General features: G+C 36.2%; 1 protein-coding gene across 1 annotated transcript in view; it reads right to left on the bottom strand.

The window, feature by feature from the left end:
• LOC121316904 (importin-11) overlaps nucleotides 1-15805 on the bottom strand; it is a 174426-nt gene that overhangs the window by 93697 nt on the left and 64924 nt on the right. Inside the window, exons 17-20 of the mRNA XM_041252240.1 lie at nucleotides 5588-5621; nucleotides 5084-5124; nucleotides 4608-4724; nucleotides 3146-3259 (exon numbers count right to left, since the gene is read on the bottom strand). Coding sequence (XP_041108174.1) covers nucleotides 3146-3259; nucleotides 4608-4724; nucleotides 5084-5124; nucleotides 5588-5621 — 306 coding nt within the window. The remainder of the gene's footprint in view (nucleotides 1-3145; nucleotides 3260-4607; nucleotides 4725-5083; nucleotides 5125-5587; nucleotides 5622-15805) is intronic.

Raw genomic sequence — 15805 nt, 5'->3', positions numbered from 1 at the left:
ATCGCTGCAGTGAATTCTGAGATTGTCACAGAGCTCTTAGGTCTGAGGAATGGTCATATTTACAAGACCAATCCATGACATTTGCTTGTTTTGCTAAATATTTTCATCACCTTTTATGTTTGTTTGGTTTCATCTAACAGCCGCCAACAAAAACATCTTAAAGGAAATTACTCCGAAAATCCGAGTATCAGAACGCCCCTGACAGACAGACAATGACAAAATATCTGAAGTGTTTGTTATCCAATGCAGTTATAACCCTGGGTACTCTCTAACCAATCAGTGCACTAACAAATTCCTCCAAATAACTCGCCCTACCCTCCACTGTCTAAGATCATGGTTAATAAGCATAAGGCATATGGGAACTGCTATTAAATGTTCATTTTGCAAAATAATATAAATTACATAATCTTTCTTGAGAGAATAGAGCAGATATCTATACAAAATATATACATATATTCATACCAGTATCCCAGACTGATTAGAAAAGCAGTTTATCTACCCTGACAACAGTCTACAGCTCCTTCAAAATCAACTTTCACACTGTAGCTGCCCCAAAGTAATGTTAAAAATGAGGAAAAGGTATTAATTGAAATGTTTTACAATATCAACCTGTCACCAAAGCAAATAACAAACAAAAAATGTCTCTCTCAATCGTCATGTAGCTAAATTGTTCACCTCTAATGTCTTCCAGAGTCGAAAATGCACCATAAAAAGCACAGAAAAGTACCATGCAAAAGTACAAAATTCCTAATAAAAAGGCCAAAGCATTTTAAATGCATCAGGTATATTAGAAAGAGGTTCATTGGCTTTTACGCATTATTTCTTAGGGTGTCGATGCAAACTGCTTGATGATGAAGCAATTAAACTAATAAGGCAAGATATTAACCACCCTCCAAATGTTGGCTTTGGGATTTCCAAACAGATTTTTTCAGGAATACCCTTTAAATACAAATAAGGCTAATTGTTATAAAACTAAAAAAAACCAGACAAGATAAACAGAAATCTTAATAGTAGAGAACACAAATAATGCAACCACCGCCAGACTGGTAAATTGCTATATATATATATATTAAGCTATATAAAATTTGTTCCAAATATAAATAGCAATTAAAGCTCAACAAATGTTTCTGCAAGAGAGAATTGGTCCATAGCCAGCGTAAATGAGCAGTTCAGCTTTAAGGACAGCCAACGTTATAAAGGACGAAAACATAGCTAGCCCGGGGATCAGGGGGTTGTTCTCAGGCAGGGGTTAATTCAAATGAGGTACTCCTCAGTATATCCTCACCTCATTGGGACAGATAATGGCATGGGCTTCCATGTGAGAAATGGAAAAACAACATATTAGCTTTGCCATTTTACTCTGATGAGGGCTTTACATACAGGAAACAAAAACATGCCAATTAAACCTCCAGTACATTTCCCCATTAAAACTGAAACGATAAAAAATAAAAAATAAACATTTTTACTGTCTAACTGCGTATGCCCTAGCTGCAATACACGCAGGCACTTAGAATTACTGTTAGTTTTATGTCGTACTGCACATCAACAACAATATACAAAACAATTAAAAACAAAGCATTAACATAGTACTGTTGTCATATACACACGTATAGCACAATACCACAAAGCAAATAAATATCTACTTGCCAAAGCAGTTTTTATTTTGAGTTCAAGTGTGGCAGCAATGCACAAGCAAAAACCACAAGGCAGTGACGTCAGCTCCCTAGTAACAAGCCTCCTATGTTGTTGTTGGCAAAGGAGACTGAAGTTGATGAGAAGCAATTACCCTCCGCAGTAAGAATTAAAATGGTGTGCTGCTTTTTCTAATGAAAAATGAGAAAAGCAGGTTGTGTATAGGATTAATACTGGACCCTGATGCCCCCAATAAAACGAGGGAGTGGTTTTACAGTACTTATTGTTAGCTATATCACAGGCCTTGATATATAGCAGATTTGTATTGGCCCCCGACACCCGCCAGATAGAGTGGGTGGTGTCCTATGTTCAGATCCTACACAGTAGAAGCAGTTGTAACATACAACAATAATGGACAGTACTATGAAAAAGTATTTGGCCCTTGTCTGATTTTCTGCATTTTTGCACATTTTTCACATTGAATTTGGTCAGATCTTTTTGTGGGTTGTAGTAGTATATAGTGGGAGTCAGAGAAAAAATTACACCAAAGTTTGGTGCTTCTTTCATTTGTTCGGTGCGCATGGTAATCAAACATGCAATCTTCAGGTGTGAAAAAGTTACTGCCCCCCTAGTTAACTCTAAATATATAAATATATATTTTGTAAATCTTCCTGCAGTGATTTAGAGGACAGATCAAAAATTCCAGGGCATTGTAGCGGCCATTTTGAAAAAAAAGGTTTCAAACAGACTTTAAAGTTATCAGTGTAAAAAGTTGTCAGGATGTTGACAATGAAAAGATAAATTACAGGTACATCACTTAGAGTCTGAAGCAACACATGGAGATGTACAACGTTAGATTTTTCAGAATCCCGCCACTAACGGTACTCTAATATCAAAATATAAATAAAAGTAACCTTACCAATTTTGTCCTTTGACACCAATGAATGAATACAAACTAACCCCATGATGACACCAAAAATCTAACATTTCTGATGTCTTTAAACTTTGGTAAAGGTTAGGGAAGTTCCTTATGTGGAACTGAATTATCTTACATGGCCAAATTCTTTGTAATTGTCTACATTAAGTATTTATAATAAAGCTTTAAATTCAGTATTTTCAACTCTGAACTTAGTGGTATGGACCAAATGGGAGCATTTAAAATGTCAGGGTGTTTATAGAAAACTTGTTTTAAGGCTGCTCTTAAAATAATGCATTTACAGGAAAGATTTACAGATCTCCTTCGTTTCTGCTACGGCCAAAGGTGTGCATGAAACTATTCAAACAGTTTTATGACAGCACACTTCCAATGCAATGTTACATTACCATTTATTGTTAGTTTTCAATCTGAGACTAAGCAAGTAATACAGGTTTGCAAGGTTCCAAAAGATTATTTAAAACAGTTATTTTAGTTATATCGATACAGTAAAAACTCATGGGAAATACATTAATAAATGCAGTAAATAAATAAGTAATAATAATAAAACAATGAAATGCTTTCAGACAGTGACTGTACCTGAACCAGATGAATGAGTGTTGTGAGGATGGCACACCGCAGCATATTGTGTTCATCTGACTGTTTCCAAAGGAGAGGCAGGTACTGCACCAAGCACCCTACATAGGGCCTGATCTATAAAAACACAAACATACGCTACAAAATGTATGCAACAGCTTACTCCGTGCATTCTGCTTGTGACACAACCTGTGAGACGGAGCAAAGAGACACCACTCTTATAACTATAAGAAGTCATCGTACCAAAAGATATAAACATATTATAACCTGTAAACAAAGCAAAATCAGAACACTTACTACGAATTAAAAATACATTTTATTTTAATTTTAAAACACAAAGCAAAGTAAGAGGTGCACTGAACATGTCTTATTCCATGCACAATGTGTTTATCCATGTCTTATTCAAATAACAAATTTCAAGTAATTTAAACTGCAGGAGACTGTAGCTAAGCGGGTACAATCGGGGAACTGAAATAACATCAGAACTGTGAAGCCAAATATCAAACAAACATTCAGTCCATTACTGTGTTCCCAAATGTCTTTATTGTGTAATTTTAAGGGCTTAGTACTTGTACAACAACTGAGCGTCTAAAAAAAAAATCTTTGTTTATTAAAACCAAAAAAGCTGAAAGAAACTCTTAAAATGCTTACAAGTAACCACTATGGTTCGCTAAATTCTGTTCTGTATCCAAGAAGAAGATCTAGAGAATTGGGTACACAGTTGATGGCAATGGCAGGAGGGATTTAGATAAAATTGTGACAGTGTAAACTTAACTTTTTTTTTTTTTTTAATTAATTTATAGCGCCTATAAAAAGTCTACACCCCCTTTCAAAATGTTTACCTTTTGTTGCCTTATAGCCTTCATTTATCTACACATCCTACCCCACCAAGGCGCTTTTCAAAAGAACTCCGGGACAAAGCTGTTGAAAGGCACAGATCAGGGGATGGGTATAAAAAAAAATATCAAAAGACCAGTGTGGCGTATGGTGTGTAGATAAGTGGAAAAGAATCCTCATTTTAATGCATTAACACAACACAATATGAAAAAAGCTGAAGGGGGTGTAGACTTTCTATAGGCACTGTATATAAAAAGTAACTACTACAAGTTTCCTCAATGTTTTTTTAAAGCAGATTTTTGCCAAACATCACTGCTAAGCACAGGAGTGAAAAAAGGGGAAATTCCATGAAAGTGGTGGCATGATGTTTTGTAGAGCATGTAATGTTTCCGTGGATTACAGACAAAAAGCAAGCTGTGACAAACATATTGAAAGCACTGGACATAAATGGAAGCGTTGCCACACCTCGGCCGTGAAATGGACTAAAAATGACCTTGCCAAAATCGTACCATTACTGACGAGCAATCGTTGTCTTCAGGGTCAACCAAGCTCTTCTGTACTACGATTGGAGATATTCAATTGCCGTAAATGTACCGGTTTCACTGACATGCCTTCGACACACTCTTACCTGCACATTTACTCTTTCAATGACACAAGAGATCACATGGAGGACATGCATTTTGGTGTCACACTCTGTCACCTGCTGAAGCAACTGGAAGAGCAGGCTGAAAATGGACTCCAGGTACTGTACATAGACAAAAGGACATTCATAGTGGAAGTCAGAAATACACAGCATTTCAAAAACTAGATATAGAAGTCTGGATATTAGCTTTTATAAAATATTTACCAACAAATTATAGTATAAAAATATATGCAATGTTTACTGCTGGTAAAGTTGGTTTTCCTACAGTTAAACATTTGAGGAAAAACAATATCCAAACTGTTAACAAAATAAACTATAAAAAAAAAAAAATAATAATAATAAATAAATAAATCCCTACAGGATAAAACGTTCTGGACCACGTTTGCAAACCATTTACCACTGTGCATGGCAGTCAAAATGTTAAGTGAGATTAATTAACTGGCAGTTCAGTATATACTTACTGGCAAAAACTGTTCCGTTCTGAATTCAAAATCATCCACAGGTAAATAAGTTAAGAAATTCAAATTTAAAAATGCATGTAGTAAAGTACGGAGTACGGGGTTGTAACAATGCAGAAATGAATGTGTAAGGCAGTTTCTTCATAGGCTTTTTTCACTTTTTACTGCTCTTGCTGAAAAAGACCAAAAAGGCAGCATACCGAAAAGCAAGACCAAACAAAAATGAGACCAACAAAAAGCAAGATGCAAAAACAGGGCAATACAAACAGTTTAAAATAGGGGAAAATGGCAAGGAAATGAATATCGACAGGGATCCAACTAACCAGAATGGGGAGATTGACAGGGAGCAAAAAACAGGGGAGAAGCCCTAGCACCTGCTCCCTGAAATTCACCTTAAAAAGTTAGGAAAGAAAATTACTTTCAATATTCTTCTGTATGGGGTTTATCCTAAAGCGTAAATACCTTTGCTAATAACTAACATGATTAAATACAAAATTGAAAGGATATCAAGTTTCAATGTTGTTGCTGTCTCAATGCGGACCTGAAAAACAAAACGAAAACATATTTAGAACATGTAGTAGCATAATTCAAATTAGAACACTTGATAGAAGTTTTATAAAGTCCCTCCATTATTTTATTTTATTCATCAACCAATCTTAACGATAATACCATAAACATGCAGCTGATTAAAACCTGGTCAAAAATAACAGGATTGCAACATTGTGTCACTTGCTGCATTGCCCCTGGCCCTGGCTACCACTGCAATCTGAGTGAATACAACAGTAGGTGATGTAAGACTTAACCTTATCTGTATACAGTGCCACAAAGTTATTTGCAATCAATCAGGAAAGTAACTTCTACATTGTGTAACCTACACATAAGAGCACACATGTTCCCATTATCAGCTGGTAAAACTAGTCATGAGCAAAAGGGTTATTAAACATCTTTTAGTGTTTTTCCAATGTCAAAAGCCTTGCATAAATGTTTTTTTTTCTTTTTTTTTTATGACTATGGACTCCACCCCATTTTCTTATTAGCAGCACCTTCCCTCATATTCTAGCACCTAGTACTCTGACAGAGTGCTTTCCAGTACCAAATCACACTTTCCAGTGTTACTCTTGTGAGAAAGTCTATTATGGATAGGAGTAGCTGCTCATCCGGTCTGTTATTATGCACAGGAATTGCTGCTGTTGCGATTTACACTCGGTACACTGTCTACAGAAGGGATCATAATTCCATCCAAATTGAACTGTCGAGGAATTGTTGAATTCAAATGTAAGCCACAGATATTTCATAGGTAGGAATAGTACATTTTAAGCACATCTTTGATGATGAGGCAAATGTGTAAAGATACTGTTATGAACTCTTATAAGCGGATGCAATGTGTTAGGTGTTTCAAATAATTAAAGAAAAAAAAGAGGAATTCGAAATATTATCAAATATATTTTTACAAGACCTTTGTAATTCAACCAAAAAAAGTATTATTACATTTTTACCTTGAATGTAAAAAAGTATTACTGGACATTATATATCACATTCTGACCTAAAACATGACCCTGTGGCCTTAAAAAAAACAAGTCAAGAGCACCTGAGCGTGAGCTTGTTCAATTACAGTCATGGTCCAAATTCAGTGAACCTTAGTTTAAATCATTCAAGAGATATCTTGTCAACAGTGTATTCTTAACAACGGGACTTGATCACTACAATACCCCTTGAGCCCAATACTAGGCTTGAGGGTACAACTGTACACACTGATTATTTTCAAGACAAGGTCCCCAGCAGAACCCAGCTTGTCATCTGGTATTCCATGACCTTTACAGCACAGTACCATGTCTGCCAACAAGTTGCCTGGGGTACATTCCTGTTTCTTCAGCCGACGTTCAAGAACAACGTGCTTAAAATACATCCACCCACTGCATTGGTGATATGCACTGACATATTATAATCACTACTTATCATTATTTATAGACACACACATATACATATTCCAGTTCATGTGTAAAAATCGGTAAATCTACAGATTAACCGGTATAAAGATTTACCAGAGGTATAAATTATAAGATTATTTTATCAATAAGTATGAAGGAAAACAGAACAAAAATAGTTATATAGCTACAAACAAAATACAATCTGCAGATGAGAAAAAAAATATAATCAGATCAGTACATGTGGGGGAGATGAAAGATAAGTAATTAAATAAAAATTACTCATAAATAGAAATATGGAAGAAAAACAAGTGGTATTCAAAAGATTGTTTCCTAGTTTTATATTCAGAGCTGTCCACCAGACAAGCTATCACCAATCACTCCTCCTAGACACGAAAATTTACTTTGTATATTGTTGGGAAATGTAATCAACTCAACACGTGGTTGACTTATTTCCACCCCCCCCCCCATCACTTATCTTTTTATATAAAAAAAAGAAAGAAAAACAAATTCAAGAGATCAGTGCTCAGATCACGTCCATTATAACAGCTGATCACACAGAGACTTTGTAGCCTTGGTTACAGCAAAAACCTATTGCAAAGCCATTCTTATTATTAGGAGGTTGAATCAATAAGCTGCTGTTGCAGGTACATTTGAATGTCAAACAATATCCAGATGCAGGAAATAAACAGATACAACATTATATATTTATACTCCAAAGGCCCAAGTTTGCTAAAAGCATAGAAGGCAAGGTGCAAACTTAAGCGCACCTGCGTTGCAAATGCTGGACCTTGGCACGTGGGAGGCAGAATGGGTTAGCAAATCAAGAGAAACCGACTTCCCCTTTAATGAGGGAAATCAAAATTTCCATTATTGTAAACATCCCACCATGGGAACTCATATTGGGTACAGTGCAGAAACTGTATCTGTATAATACAGAATGTTACAGATACTGTGAAAAGTATAGATTTGTATTAAACAAAAAACTTTAGAAATACACACTTCAGACTTCATGATTACTATAATTCATTTATTGTTAAGCATTTTAATTGCGTTAACGTAGTTGGTATTTTAACGTCCTATTTTTCAGAGCGTCCGTGCATATTAAACCCAACACAAATTGAACACGTGCATATAACTAAATTAATTTGGAATGAATTATTTCATATTGGCATACAGTATTGAGTTTTGTAATATTTTAAAAAAAAAACTACAAACCTTTTGTTTGAAAACTATCATTGGCAGAGCAGCACTACATTTACCAAGCCGGGTCATCACACAGAGAGCCTTATATGTACAGGTGGAGGGCATATAATTTTGCAGACATGCCTGTGAACATGTTCGATTAACATCAGGTTATTTTGGCAGTTATATTTTACTGTCTGATTTTTTGGAATGCCTGTGCATGTTAAACCCAACCAAAATTGGATGTGTGCCTTTTTCTCAAATAGTAGTACAGCACTGAGCTCACTGAGCGTGTTTTTGCCCTAGCACTGTAATTTTTAGAACAATAACACTTTCCCATAAAAAAGGAAAATGTCTTTCCTAAGATGCATTGTTAAATCAGTAAAAACATATATATCAAGCTGCTCAATAAGCCTGTGATTGTCAAGGCCCGCCCCCAAGGACATAAAAAACACCTGCGGTCACAGACCTCAATGTCATTTTCCCTTCAAGCCTGCTGCAATCATAGATGCAATGACCTTGAAGTTTATCAGTTACATTTACATTTCAGGGAGCCAGGGTTATGATAATAACCGAATGTTCTCCTTCAAATACAAAATTACCGTATGGGCAAGTGTACCACAGCCATCGAAGGGCTGAACGACTGGAGGGCTATGCGTTACCAAAGTAACAAGTAGCGAGGGCTAAAAACTGAGGCATTTGTTGCCAGCGGGTCCTCAACTCATATTATGGAGAACCAGAGGGGACAGTGGGTTGATTCCTGGGAGACAGAGATCTATATCAGATCTCCCGAACCTCTCCCAATTGAGGCTCACCACCTCAGGGTGAAGCATCCACACTGAGGCGAAGAAAAAAAAAAGCAACAACCTAGTTGGAACAGTAAACAAAGCGATAAGAGAGTTTCCACCATCTGCACAAAACTACTCTGTGAAAGCAATCACCGGTGTCCAGTTGCTGTATTTTTACAATGTACTGGATATGGCAGCCGTCAATATCTTCATTTTATACAATGAATGCACAGGGGGAAATATCATCTTATGATGCTAGCCATGGAGCATTTGCAGAAACATTTCGATCAGAAAGCTGCAAAGCGGCAAGGAAACACAGCTCAAGCTGGATAAAGTGACACACGCAACAGAAAACAATGGCTGGTAACTAAATGCAATAAAAATAAAATGTCTGATATCTGTGCCCAGTGTGAAAGAGCAGTATGTGGTAAATGCAAGCGATAAGGTGATAAGTGTTACATCTGTGTGGATTGTGCTAATATGGGGGTGTGGCAGAGCACAGCTCTGCTCTTTAGAAATTGGCAGGGATGGGGTTAAATTCCCCTACCTGCCTTGGTTCATTGTGTTCAGGTGGCTGGGGTTGATTAGATGATTAGTTTAATTAACGATCAATCGGTGCCCAGCCACCTGACATAAAAGGAGGCCTCTGCTTTTCATTTAGGAGGAGGGAGCTGAGGAAGCAGGTTGGTGTTTTGGTGTTTGTGATTTTTGAATGTTTTGAATCCAGTGAAGGCATTGCCCAGCCTGGAAACCTTTATTTTTGCGAGTGTATTTTTGCTTTATTTTGTTTATTTTGTGTTTAAATTGCTTTGTTTTGGCCCTTGTGCCCTTTCATTTTTGTGTTTATAATAAAATAGTTATTTTTTTGAACTCCAGACTGTCTCTGGGCCTCTATCCACTCACCAGCCTGCCACAGGGGGCTACTTTGAAGTATGTTTCCCAGAATGCACATTCCCGTTACACAATGTGAACAGAGTTATTTTCTTTTTTATAAATAATGATTTCGATTTTACAATTTTGTATGTAGGCCTATGTGTAACCAGCTGTAAACTGGTTATATAATATCTTCTTTTGAAAAGTTCATTTTATTAGTTTTTCTTTTTTACGTAATTCATTCTATGCGCTAATTTTGAAAATAAAGCCTTTTATGTTTATTTTTTCATTTAAATAGTGTTTCCACTATGCAAATATTAGATATGATGTACATAAATAAATCTTTTGAGTTGTATCTAATAGTTTGCGTTTCATTTTCATATCGAAGCTGTTTAAAATGTACCCGTCAAAATGACTACTGCTGGCTGTTCTAGGTAGTAGCATAAACCCGGCAGTTCTAGTGTTGAGAAGTAATCCTACAAAATCTGGCCATGAATACCCAGAGGGCTATTCTGTGAAAATTCAACAGCAATATATTTAAAACAGGATTTAAAAAAAATAAATGTGTGGGTGCCGAATGCATTATTACTGAGCGATTCACAGCACTTGCAAAAACTTGATGCAGTATTAGACTATGCAAGATACATGCATATTCACATTATTTAAATTATATAATAATCTTGTTTGTTGGATCTGATATTGCTAGAATATAAGCAAAATTATTATTTCTTTACTTTTAAGAAGTAGTAGAAAAGACAGATCTTGCCCCTGGCATTAGTGGCGGAGATATACAGCAGACCAAATGATAACTTAGATGTTGATAAATGCACCCTTGTTCCAGAGAATTCTCATGTTGGTGAATACTTCAGCAGAAGTTTTAACCAAACTGGCCCTTAGGAACTTGTCATCTTTATTTAAAGCATCTTAACTCAATGCAGTCATCAGTATGACATTCCACTGCCTTGACTCTCTCCATGAGACTAAGCATCAAAAAGATCTGAATTAGGAGTACGCCACCATACAATAGGTTGAACAAATAGGGCCAGTGGATAATTTAAACCGTAACAAAACTGTTCATGGATTCTTTTTTTTCACTGGGGAAGATGTATTATCTTGAAAGACAAATGGATACAAAAAAAGTTTCAGTAAATTGGTTATCAAATACTGCATTTAAATGTTATACTGTATTATTTTAAACAGATACTACATACAGCTATTTAACAGAGTAGCACTCTTGTCATACAATTGACAAGCAAATATATATGTTTTTTATTTATTTTTTGATTAAAATAAATTGTTTTAGCTTGTTAGCTCCTTAGTTTTCTCTACATTTTCTCCCTAGCTTCATCCCTCACAAGTTGCTGTTTTATTCAGCAGCTATCCAATGATCGCATTTGCTCTTTCATAAGACCTGCTTGGATGAAATTAGTTTGAAAAGTCTTCAGAATCGCACATGTGAACGAGGTAATGAGGCCACACCTTCCAATTTTCAGTCGACTCCTGGTAATATCGCAGATGTAAAAACATGTGCGATGACTTGGTGTACCGTAGCTCCGCCCGCTTTCTAGAGGTCCGACTTCCACTTTTCCCTGGAATTAACTGTCAGACCATTCAGTCCGGGGCACTCCGTTCCCTTTACACAGCACCCTCACAGGTCGGGCGGTAGGGAGATTTATAACCAAGATTCATTATTTCTCTGTCACATGCTTAAGATCACTGTTGTGTTAGAACATCCAGTTGCGCTTTAAACCAAGTTTTGTAGCAGAGTGTTTCAGATGATTGGCCAATATCTTTTGTTATGCTATGGAATCCTTTTTGCCATGTATTGGAACTAAATTTCTTGTGCCATTAGAGGAAAAACAGCCCCATAGAAGGATATTACCACTTCCATGCTTGCTAGTAGGTATGATGTTCTTTTTTATACGCCTCACCAGACTTTCTCCAAATGTAACGACAATCAGCATGACCAAATAGCTCGATTTTTTCATCACTCCACAAAATCTTTGACCAGAACTCATCTCCATCATTCAAATGCTGTTTTGCAAACTTCAAGCGATTGTCATTGTGAGTTTTCCTAAGAGTGGCTTTTTCAATGGCCTGAAACCACTGAGACCTTCAGCATGCAATATTCGACCTGTGGTTGAAATGGAAACCCCAGTCCCTCTTGCAGCCAATTCACTTTAAATATCTTTGGCAGTCAATCTCGGATTGTTATTAATCTTCCTTACAATTCTTCTACTTGTTCTTGGTGAAAGAACCTTCTTTCTTCCAGACTGAGGGAGTGTTGTAAGAGTACCACGAGTCTTGTACTTCTTGAAAACAGAAACAATAGTTGAAATTCTCAGATGCTTGGAAATATTCTTGTATCCTTCTCCAGCTTTGACAATAAATCATTTTCTGCCTAAGGTCTTCTGATAGCTCTTTACTTATTTCCATATTGACTTATTGATAATGACAGCAATCATCCTATGCCTAAACCTTTTATACGCTCTAACAATGTTCACCTACAATCCAGCATTTTCTAGACTTTCCCAGAATTAGGAGATGCATTATCATATTGAAATTTCTAGCACCTTGTAAACAATACTATCATAGCATCAAAGGGTATGAATACTTTAAGTTGTATTTTTGGAGTTTTGCAAAAACATTGCTGGAATAAACTGTAAACATCTATTTCTTGTAACTTTGCACAAAAGAAAAATTTGATAAAAATCTTTGTTTTCAAGAAATTTCTAGAAATGATAAAAATTTCAATTGGGGTATATAAACTTTTGACTACAACAACTACATATAAACTATCCAAAAAGTATATATATTTCCAACAAAAGAACTGATGCAGGTAGATTTTAGTGCCCTGCCACAAAAAATGTCATAAGCAATAGGAAATTGTCTATGATCAACTGATCAAAGCTTTTAGAGCTGGGGTTGGTCCTGGAACTCAGCTGACAAAGTATTCTTTATCTCAGGTACCATTTTTTTTTGTTATAAAACACCTGGGCATCTGTTGCTTTTATTTAACATTTACAGAAACCAACAATACCTGCAAGTTTGACAGACAAGTCATTTAATATCTGGTATCGCCATGCAAGTGCTGTAACTTTGATATGCAGAAGACTTTGATATTGATGCGATATAGCCATCTGAAATGCCTTTGTAGTTTTCTGATGGCTTGTATCAGATCGTTTGGGTCACATGGAAATCAGGTAACATTAAGATTAGCTTAAACTGTTTAATAATTCTCATTTAGCTATATATTAAATGCTATGTAAAATACACGCTAATTTTGATTCGACTCTGAATCAGAGTATCTATAAAGCCCACAAATTACCAAATAAATGTAAAACAAGGGTTTCAATAAAAAGCCTTACTGAGGCATTACATTATTTGCAAATGTAATTAATTGTTTTGTTGGCCTGCCCTGCTAACTGGGTCAAAGTGCGTTGACTAAAAATAGCAAGCAAATCCATCCCACACCTCATCTGTGTTGGAAGTTTTCTTGATGAAAAAGATGTACTGTCGTGAAAATGAATACAGATTCTACTGTATGTGGTAATATACCCAATTTAGACAGTAAAAGGTTCACAAAGTAATTACAAGATCATTTAGAAACTGTGGAAAACCTCCATTTATAACAAAACACAGATTCTGCAGACACATTAGTTAACTCAGTATAAATGCTTCCATTTGTTGCCATGCAAAACCGATATAAGAACTACAAAACAAGCCAAGACTTGCAATAAGTACATTTATATAGCGCCTTTCATACAACAGTATGTAAAAGTGCTTTACAAGTGAATAAAAACAAAACACAATAAAATGAATTAAAACAATTTAGAAAAGCATGAACTTGGAAATGAGGGGGTGAAATCGAGGAGGCGTTAACTCATTTATCAACAGTGGAAAAGAGGACCCTGGGATTATCTCTGTTTGAAAGAGTCAGGCTTCTCTCAAAGCGTTATTGTCCTCTAGCCTATGCTGTTTCCAGATAACAGAATGAATATACAATGTTGCAGTCCTCCATCTGCATTCTAGTCTCCGACCTTCCCTTTCTCTCGGCATATATCAGCAGTTACCCACGGTGAGGTTCATTTAGAAGCAGCTTTAGGCGTTCTAAGTGAAAGCGACGGAGCAGCATTAAGCAGTGACAGCCTCAGTATATCAGGAGAGCCTGGATGCAGTTGATAAATTTATTTTGCAAGTTTTAATGTATTGCAATGCACTCTTAAGTGTGTAAAGGCAACTTAATCTCAACAGGAACATCCAAAATGATCAGATATATTAGGATCTAATGTTGACACTTTTTGAACATTTAAGTCATGAGAAATTACTAAATGTAATGTATGGCCACGCTTGTGTGTAACATGCTGAGTATAAATCAAGAGAATCTAAAGTCTTAAGAATTCCAGATTCAGAATCAGATTCAACATCAACATGTACATTAAAATATCAAAGTAAAAGGACCCTACTGTGTTTAGCAGAAAGCAATGACAGGAAATTGGCAAACTGTCAGAAAAGATTAATAAAATTTACATGGACGGTATGAGTACAATAAGAACAGGCAATTGCATATTTAACAAATGAAGACTATCGTTCATTATTTCCTTGTTTAATATTGTAATTTGTGTGATAAATAGTGGCAAGTTGTTGACCGTCCATCCATCCATCCCCCCTCCCCTTCTGCAAAAAAAAATATAATTTGGAGGAGAAGCCTCTATCACGGAAATGCTATCATCAGCACTGAGACATGTTTCAGTTAACTGACAATGTTGGCGCATTAATGTTTTGGAGATTATTGCAGGCATACAACTGGAGAATAACTCAAATTTTTTTTAAGCAAATCAGTCTCAACTGTTTTTGTGTAGTCAGTGCCCAAACACAAAGCAAGGACTGATAAGAAGTACAGTTACCTTAAGAAAAGGAAGTGTTTTAAGACGTACAGTACAATTCCAGTATATATCAAAATGACTTCACACAATGTATTTATTCTGTTGTCTGTCCCCTGTTGGTTAGGGTCTTTCAAACAGGTATTCCGGCAGCTTCTAAAGCTGTAAACAAGGTACAAATTGTCGGTAATTTGTATTTGTAAAGGCAATATAATATAGTATGCATCAGTAATGCCTTTGTCAATGGTGAACAAGTGTCTTGGTTCAAACAAGAGGTACATTCCTCATCAGAAGGCTGCAAGTCGGTCCTGCATTGCTAACCAGACCGAGAAAGCAGAACAAGCAGAGATGCAGCTGCTTTTGCAAGGCTGGATATTGGAAATTATCCCTAATTCTCTACTGCCAAGTACATAAATGACTGCTGATTAGGAACAGGCACTGCTAAGCACTAGTCCAGGGAAAGCCTAGGGATACTCCAGGCCAGCCCCTCTCAGCAGATGTATTCTTCTAACAAGCCTGATCTGCTCAAATTAAAATTTGGCAAATCTAATCTTCTATTTGCAAACTACATCCACCCATTACATGATAGTCAGCAAGCAGCTGCATTTTAAGATGAAATGGCATGGTTGCTGAAAAAGATAACAAGGAACCAATTACTATTATTGTTCTTTATTATGTGACACTTACAGTACTTAAAAGCACACACAATTAAACCAGTGAACTATTTAAATCAGATCAAGGTATGACTTAAATATGATTGTGGTACCATTTAAAACTATAAATGTGTCCCCATGTCAAAACACAAGTGCATTCATTCACTGGGCGAGCTTGAGGTATACAGACATGCAAAACCTACTGTACAAGATGGCTACCTGACCGCAATAAAAGGTCAAGGGCAAACTAACAAATCCTCAAGGATGTAAATCATACCCATATTCTGTATTCATGAAACCAAAACTCAGAGCTAGTGATTCATTTCAAAACCCATAATGGAATGTTTCAGACTTTAAATGGAAGGCTTAACATCTTGATAAAGTTCTAACGCTTTCAGAAAGGTTAATTCCATCTGGG

Source organism: Polyodon spathula, chromosome 1 (genome assembly GCF_017654505.1).
Source record: "Polyodon spathula isolate WHYD16114869_AA chromosome 1, ASM1765450v1, whole genome shotgun sequence".
Classification (NCBI taxonomy): domain Eukaryota; kingdom Metazoa; phylum Chordata; class Actinopteri; order Acipenseriformes; family Polyodontidae; genus Polyodon; species Polyodon spathula.
This window is presented reverse-complemented; position numbering and strand designations above follow the sequence as displayed.